The 8,810-nt window shown below is 42.5% G+C and overlaps 1 protein-coding gene across 1 annotated transcript; it reads left to right on the top strand.

The window, feature by feature from the left end:
* Positions 1-1,404: 1,404 nt before the first annotated feature.
* Positions 1,405-8,423, top strand: LOC131234682 (probable aldo-keto reductase 2). Its single transcript, XM_058231608.1, has 5 exons — positions 1,405-1,644; positions 3,443-3,640; positions 6,350-6,522; positions 6,614-6,716; positions 7,924-8,423. The coding sequence occupies exons 1-5, from the start codon at positions 1,420-1,422 to the stop codon at positions 8,254-8,256; spliced, it is 1,032 nt and encodes a 343-aa protein (XP_058087591.1). The 5' UTR covers positions 1,405-1,419; the 3' UTR covers positions 8,257-8,423.
* Positions 8,424-8,810: the final 387 nt, after the last annotated feature.

Genomic DNA, 8,810 nt, shown 5'->3' with positions numbered 1-8,810 from the left:
ATTTTGGCTTGTCCTTGGGACGATCTAATCCATAGATCGCAATCCAAGGCTACTTATACCGTAGGATCAGAGGTGTGAATAGATCCATCTGCTCCATTAGTAGCTAGGCGGGCCATTGGAGCGTCAATCTTCTGCTTTGTGAGGGTTCCAAAACTCATGTAGACCGTCAGATCTTGATGGCTCACCTTCCACGCTTCCCAACAATTTTCCCAAGTGTACACTGAGAAAAACTTCAAAAGTTGAAAATCTCCCAATAAATAGCCGAGAATGAGATTTGTCCGTACGAGAGAGGTGGGTGAAGATAGAGATGTAAAGAGAGAGAGAGAGAGAGAGAGAGAGAGAGAGAGAGAGAGAGAGAGAGGAGTTAGGCGGATGAAGCTGGGATCGGAAAGTCTTGAGGTGTCTGTTCAAGGGCTAGGATGCATGGGCATGTCTCCAGTGACTTCAAAAAAAATTAACTAAAGTGATCACGTACTTTTAAGTAAAAAGTTTCATATAACTAATTATAAACTAAATTTATTTGAAATAAGTGACTTATCTATTTCTATAAGTAGAAAAAGAAACTTATTTGGTGGTATCCAAATGGCCCTAAATGTATATTAATATTTTAAGTTTATAACTTATATATGTGTGTGTGTGTGTGTGTGGGAAAAGGTACTATGCGCTCGACCTCACGAGTCCGTCCCATGAGGTCGAGCTGGGTGGGCCCCACCGTGATGCGTTTCGAACATCTACCCCATCAGTCAGATGCACCATTCCATCGTGGGCCTAGGTCTCAAAAATCAAGTCAATCCGTGATTTGTGTGGGCCACACCACATACAGAAGTGGGGAGGGGCCATGCACCATTAAAACATTCATAGTCATTTTTTGGGCCCACCGAGATGTGGTTTGCAAATCTAGCCCATCCATTATGTGTGTCCCACTTGCATGAGGGTTCAGACCAAGTTTCAGTAGCATTCAAAACTCAGGTGGGCCCCACCAAGTGCTTTTATATGTTTTAAAGGTGTCTTCACATGATTTTAGATGGTATGGCCCACCTGAGTTCCGTATACGGTTGATTTTTGGGATATCCCATAATTTAGAGGGGACCCATCAAATGCACGATGTTGATGGTCGACAAGCATTACGGTGGGGCCTACACAGCTCGACCTCATGGGAGCTTATCGTGAGGTCGAGCGCATTGCAAAGGTGCGCACGTGCGTAGGTGTGCAGGGGAGCATGACTCTCTCTCTCTCTCTCTCTATATATATATATATTCTCGATAATACTTTGAGAATAACTTCAAAATAAATCTTCCGATAAATTAAGTGGCGAGAAATAGCCGGGAACGAGATTTGTCACTATGGCTGTATGAGAGAGAGAGAGAGACTTTTATAAAGAGAAGAAGGTTGGAGTTGCTGGAGGAGAGTAGACAAAAGATGGCGAGTGGGAAAGGAGGAGTTGGGCGGATGAAGCTGGGATCGCAGGGTCTTGAGGTGTCTGTTCAAGGGCTGGGATGCATGGGCATGTCTGCCTTTTATGGTCCACCCAAACCCGAGCCTGATATGATATCTCTCATCCATCACGCCGTCCGTAGTGGCGTTACCTTCCTCGACACCTCCGACATATACGGCCCTTTCACCAACGAACTCCTCCTCGGAAAGGTATCATACATCTCTCTCTCTCAAGAGTCTATTTACTCCGTTGGGGCCCACCAACGATCACTGCTGACCGTGGCAAATTCGCCCAAATAGCTGCATTCTCCATCTGATTACCAGCGTGAAGTGAGAAATGGCCGTCCGCTTTTCAAGTCCTTAGATTCGGGTGATTTTTAGGGTCAGTTTCTATTTGTGGCGGAAGCCTTATATTCAATTTCCCACCATCACTGTAGGTGAGCTCACATGGCCCTAACAGGGCAATTTGCATTGTGTGGTTGTGATCTTTTGTTGAATTGGACAAAGTGGGCAGTCTGATAGTTGATCTGGACGGTCCATGGCGTCTGACCCACCCTTGGTCGTGGGCCATCGAGACAAATTTTGGTTACTCAGAAGTTAACCATTAGATTAATAGCTTGCTTCAAGATGGTCTAATCATTAAATTGGACAGTCCATCTGCCCGACATCACCTTCAAGATGGTCTAATCATCGTAGGTGGGCCCACATGGCCTAACAGAGGAATTTAGATTGGATGGTTGCTATCTTTTCCGATGTAATGCGTTCTGGTTGGATGGACAAAGTGGATAGTCTGATCGTTGATCTGGACCGTCCATGGTGTTTGACCTATTCATCATGGGCCATCGATCGAAATTTTGGATTAATAGTTTTATATATGATCGTCTAATCATCAACTGTGTGGTCCTCTGCTGGACCCTCACCTTGGGTTGCTTGTGTCTTGCAGTAAGGCTTTGATCCATTGACCCTAACAATTTAATCAACCTTAGTAATTGGATGGATGTAATGGAAAGCACTACTAGTTGGATGGTTGGGATCATCCAATTCAATGTGATTTTTGCACACTGGCTCTTGAAAAGTGGGTTGAATTGGATAAACAGAGCAGAAGACTGTTTTGGGCTGTCTCTGTCTCAAATACAACTCATTTGCACAATGCCAAGTGGTTGCATTGGATCATTCCCTTATTGTAATTGGAGAAAGTATCAGATGCTTGAGAATATCTTATGTTTCAAGAACTCAACCGTTCATTTCTTCAGTCCTGCTGTGGACAGCGCATACCCCACATAGAAATCACACTGGTGGGGTGATCCCTCTGCCATTGATTGAAACACTTGCGAGGATTGCAAATTGGGAAAGGCTACCTTGGATTGTGGGTCGCTTTGGTACGTGGTACACGACTTCCTACATTATGTTGTACGCTAGGGGTAGTAGGATCATGTGTGCGTCAGTCCAATACGTACAGTGTGTATGGGATATAGTTTTATATATGAACTCATATTGCAATTTATGTATGAAGTGATAAATGTTATTATTATAGACCACACATGCTTACTGTTATATTATACTAAATAAATAAAAGTATAGATCGCTATCGCTACATTGTAAATATAAACCTGCATTAACTTAATCAATGGTGAGAATTTAAAGCCATGATGCTGGGTCGCTAAAAATAGTTATCCTGATCGCAAATGACCCATAATTCGGATTGCTCAATCCAGAACGGAAAACAGGTAACATTGCAATTGGACGGGCAGGAGAAAGTCCAACCAAAACCAATGGTCAGCTTCAGGAGCAACAGGTCCTGAAATCAGTGGCTCTGATCTTCTGACCATGTGATTTTTGGCCTATGACCCATCTATAGTGAGGTCCAACAAGACGATGGTTTGGATCTCATACGCTTCTCAAATGTATGCCAAGAGTGAATGCTTGAAAACTAAGATATTAGCATCTAGCAACTTGAAGCTTTTACTTATTACCAACCACCATTCTCTTCCTCATCTTGATTCTGCAGGCTCTTAAAGGGATAAGGAAGGACGTTGAGCTGGCTACCAAGTTTGGGATCGGTTTCGCTGACGGGAATAGGGAGACATGTGGGGATCCTGCTTATGTCCGGGCCTCCTGTGAACCTAGCTTGAAAAGACTTGATGTTGATTGCATTGACCTTTATTACCAGCACCGCGTCGATACTAGAATTCCCATCGAGATTACGGTAGCTATATGTTTTGTTTTATTCTCAATGAACATCATCGTCATCATCTTACTACTGCTGCTAATATATTACTACTACTAATACTACTGTACTATTGCTCTTGTTGTTGTTGCCGCCATTGCTGCTTTTGTTATTGTTATTGAAAGATACCAAATTTGACTGAAAAGGAGATCCAACATTGAGACAAATGGTACCCATCTCACACCTGTAAAAAAAATGTGGGTCGATCGAGTCATGCATGTGGAAAATTAGAAGCATCTGTATGCATTTGATATCATGGAAGTTCTCGTGTGGGTGTGTATATTAACAAAAAACTGTACACAAGTGTTTTCTATCTGCAAGTATCCCCACCTGTATGCATGTGTAGACAACCATATGTTTGTTTATGCATTACGGAGAAAGTGGAGATGTGTGTGCTTATTTTAGAAGCTAGATGGTGGTAGAAGTCTTTCTTAGTTGTCCTTACCCTTTTTTTTTAGCGAGTCTTGATTCTACAATGATTTAGTAAAGAGTCTGAATCAGAGAAGGAATGTTCATATAAAAACATAAAGGGGCATACACAAGGTTGTGTATAGAGAATCACTTGTGTATGAATTACTATTGATGAATTCTCTGAATAAATTTGCTGAGATTCTTTTTCTATCATAGTAGAAGAATTTGTGAGGGAGATTTGTGTGTTCTCTGGCTTAAAGGCGGGAGGCCAGTTGGAGAATCTGCAGCTACGTGTGGTTCTTCTTCTTCTTCTTCTTCCTCTTGTTCTGATCAGTAGCTCCTTGTACCCAATACTTCATGACATCAAAAAGTGTCTTGTAGCCCTTTGTACCCAAAATTTATCAATTGATCCCCCTAGACAGCCATGAATCTAACTTAATCCTGTCACCCTTAGACCTTGTACCGTCCTTTACAGTCTCTTTGACGGTTCCTTTTTCATCCCTTTTACAGTGACAACTCACAATACATCCCCTTTACATTCCTTCATGTTCCCAAAACTACAACCATGGCCCCAATTTAGCTTCATATTCAAGCCCAAATCCAACCATAAACCTGGACCCATTCATTGACCCTAACCCATATAAAATCCCATAACATCATCATCGTCGTTGTCATCATCATCATCGAAGCCTTATCCCAACTATTTGGGTTTGACTACACAAATCTTGTTATGCTATTCCACTCTATGCTTGTAGGCATCGGATTGTCAGGACTCATGAGAAAAAGATGTGGCCAGAGTTTGACACTGGCCGCCAACCTGACGCAACACTCCTTTCTCCAGCTTTGGACGGCAAGGAGAGGACAGAACTCCCACTGGCAGAGAAAAGAAGATGTAGCTGTTCCCAGTTATATGACCCCATATGCAAATTGTAAGCCAAAAGTCAGTTCATCACTCAATCATACACTTAGGGCTTCTTTGGATCATTGACTACCACAGTAATGTGGTGGAAACTCACATCATTACACTTTACCATCGATTGGATAGAGCATAGTAATCCTTCGAAATCACTGCAGGGACTTGGATTGGCAGAGGTGTGTTAACGTGGCATAGTTCTGTGGGCCCTGCCATGATGTGTGTGTTATATCCACACCGTCCGTCCATCTTGCGAGATCTATGGAATGAGACAAAAACTGAGGCAGTTCAAAAGCGAAAATCAACGACACCACAGAAAACAGTGGGGATTGAACGCCTGCCATTGAAAACTTCTTCTTGGGGTCCACAGAAGCGTTGGATCAAGCTGATAATTGTGTTGTCCCTTCATCCAGGTCTATGTGACCTTGTGAACAGGTTGGATGGCAAATAAATATCATGGTTGGCCCTAGGAAGGTTTCAATAGTGGGTGTCATTGTCCCCACTGTTTTTTGTGGGGTAGTCCACTTGAGCTTTGGATCTGGCTCATTTTTTGGGTCATGCCCTAAAATGATATTGCAAAATGGATGGACGGTGTGGATATAATACACTTTGAAAAATTTACATACATGTGTATGCAATCACGATCCCGTGGTTTACATGCATATCCATGGTGGGAAGCGTATACTGTGGGTAGAGTAACATACAGCGAATACCCCGATTTACTTCCAACTATGGTGGTCGGCACACTACGGCTGTATTGGCTAATCCAAACAGGCCCTTAGATCTTGATCCTTCCCAAAGCTACAGCTTCATAAACCCAATTCCTATAACAGTTGAAGCCTAATCCCTTCCCACAGCCTACATATAGTCCTTATCTTCAAACCACAACCTCCCCATTACAATATTATGCAGCCCTTTATTAACCTAAAAACACTCCCCACATCATCCTTGTATCCATATGATGAAGGGGGTGTACATGATGGACTGAGTAGATTTCATAAACAAATCCTAGTGGGCATATCTAATGCATGGATTGGATGGCATCTACACACCAATGTTGGCCCACCATGCAATCTGGAAGGTTCTAATGGGTAACTGTTCCCAGTGGTGTGGCCTACCGCAGGTTTGTATCTGGAGTCAAATATCACAAAGTGTCAAACACTGCTCTCTCTCTCTCTCTCTCTCTCTCTCTCTCTCTCTCTCTCTCTCCCAGTTTGTGGACATGGTGGATGTGTTGTGCACGTGCCATTCCTTGGCCTTCTTTTCTTGTTTCTTTGTAGTCATGCTCCGTTTGTATTTTGGCATTTGTTGGGTGATTTATTTCCTCATCATTGTTTTCTCTATATCTCTCTCTTTTGCACAAGATTGGGGAACTCAAGAAACTAGTTGGAGAAGGAAAGATAAAATACATAGGGCTATCTGAGGCCTCTGCTTCAACGATCCGGAGAGCACATGCTGTTCATCCAATAACTGCAGTACAGTTGGAGTGGTCTTTGTGGTCAAGAGATGCAGAGGAATATATAATTCCTACTTGTAGGTGAGGTTCATCTGCAGCAACTTACCCAAAGCTTGCAGATAAATTAGTGTTTGGAACTGACTTATGATTTCAACTTTCTTTTGCTATTCAGAGAGCTTGGCATAGGGATCGTTGCATATAGCCCTTTGGGGAGGGGCTTCCTCTCATTGGGGCCCAAAATGATTGATAATTTGTCAAACCAGGACTCCCGAAAGGTATGTGCCTTTCTGTTCATGGATGCATGTGATGCTTTTCATCGCTATACAATACACTTAAGTGCATGTAACACTAGGTGTGCTACGAACATAACACAGTGTAGCATTACTTTTAAAGCCATGTTTGGATAGAGATGTATTCCAAGGGTAATGAAAAGAAAAGGTTATGATTAGTCTATCATTATTTCCATGAGCATTATGGATATATTGATTCCATTTTTAGGATCTTGTTGGGATAGCAAGTGAAAATTTCATGTTTGTGAGACAATGGTCACCTAATTTCTTTTGCCAAAGAATCCATTGGAAAAGTGCAATGGTTGCTTTGTGGAAATCCTCCCCTTTGCTAGCAAAACATCTCAAACTTTCACATTAGTGGAAAACGTTTTCCATTTCCATCAATTTCCATAGAATTGGTGATATCCAAACATGCCTTAAAACTCGATTGAGTTGCCCGAAACTTGATTTAGTCAACTGGATTTGATTAGTTTTTTTTTTTCTTGGAAAGATAAAAGGGATTACATGGTGAAACTGCATTAAGTTGCAATTGGTTTATGGAAACTACTTCTTAGAGTGGGTGATTTGCTGGAGCAATTTGCCCTATTATACTGACACGCATCATCCACATTTAATTGTATGGAGGCAGTGGGTACAACATAAATACCTATGAGGCTCATTGTGATGTTTGTGTGAAATACACTCCATTCATCGTTTGCAGCAGATCATTGTAATACTTGACCCCAGCAATCAGGCCCATCCAAAATTCAAGTGGGCCACGAAACCCAGAACAGAAGGATAGGACGCACGCCATTGAAATCTTCCTGTCCTGAAGTCTTGAATAAAGCAGATATTTGGTTTTTCCCTTCATCCTCTGTGTACACACCTCATGAAGAGGTTGGGTGTCATATAAATATCACAGTGGGCGCTTGGAAGATTTCAACATCAGACATCTTTGGCCCACTTGAGTTTTGGATTGGCATGATTCTTTGGGCTGGCTCAGGTGATGGACGGATTGGATGTCACATATACATCATGGTGGGGCCCTTGGAGATTCGCCAGTGCTGGGAGGAGAGGATGTGTCACTTCAATAACACTAATTGCCTCTGAGCATTTCATGTAGCATTATTCTCTGTCTAATGTATATTTGCTTTCTCTGCATGCATGATCTGTTTCATGGCATGCTACTGAACTACTTTCACGGAACTGACAGTTTAGATCGAGATTTCAAGCTGATAATGTGGAGCACAATGCCCGCATATTCGAGTGTATAAATGAAATGGCGACGAAGAAGGGATGCACCCCTTCACAGCTGGCATTGGCTTGGGTCCACCACCAAGGAAATGACGTTTGCCCGATACCAGGCACCACCAAGATTGAAAACCTCAACCAGAACATCGGAGCTTTGTCTGTGAAGCTCACTCCAGAAGAGATGGCCAAGCTTGCAACCTTGGCGGATGCCGTCAAGGGCGATAGATATGGAAGTGGAGTATCTACTTGGAAGCAGTCGGAAACTCCGGCACTCTCGTCATGGAAAGGTGAGTAAATGATCATAGTCTCCAATGCCTTTCCTGTTGTGGGTGTTAGCTCGTTTTCTGTTTGGAAGCTTGTAATTCTAGTATTACCCCTCCATGGTATATACCTCTATGAAGGTTGTATGAGTGGATGAACTACTGGTATCACCCCTCAATAGTATGTATCTATTCATGTGTATCATGAGTGGACCAGCCTGTTCATGCACTTGCATCTGTCACGTGGACGGTCCAATATCAATAGATCTGAACTGTCTATCAAGTCCAAAGAACATTTTACAGATCACTATGCAAAAAATGCAACTGATCTGATGATCAAATCCATCCCTTGATTTGTCCATATTTCTGTAGCATTCTTTTTCCGAGCCATGAATGAGATGGTAAGGACTGCCTAGCAAAAGTAGTCTTTAGAATCATAAGCAATTTATGATGTGGCCCAGCAAACACATTGATCAAATCCATCTATCAGAACAGGGCTACCTAATACACTCCTGTTTTAAATAGCTGCTTTGGCTTGCTAAGACCACTCGCACATGCAATACAGCTCAAGTACACCTCACACGTGCCA

Source organism: Magnolia sinica, chromosome 19 (assembly GCF_029962835.1).
Source record: "Magnolia sinica isolate HGM2019 chromosome 19, MsV1, whole genome shotgun sequence".
In the NCBI taxonomy this organism is placed as follows: domain Eukaryota; kingdom Viridiplantae; phylum Streptophyta; class Magnoliopsida; order Magnoliales; family Magnoliaceae; genus Magnolia; species Magnolia sinica.
The sequence above is the reverse complement of the archived record's forward strand: the minus strand, read 5'-3'. Positions and strand labels throughout refer to the sequence as shown.

Bases quoted from the DNA above. Each gene is read 5' to 3' on its own strand.
- LOC131234682 (XM_058231608.1), top strand. From the start codon at position 1,420: ATGGCGAGTGGGAAAGGAGGAGTTGGGCGGATGAAGCTGGGATCGCAG. The intron at 1,645-3,442 runs GTATCATACATC...TTGATTCTGCAG, and splicing joins ACGAACTCCTCCTCGGAAAG to GCTCTTAAAGGGATAAGGAA. The intron at 6,523-6,613 runs GTGAGGTTCATC...TTTGCTATTCAG, and splicing joins TATATAATTCCTACTTGTAG to AGAGCTTGGCATAGGGATCG.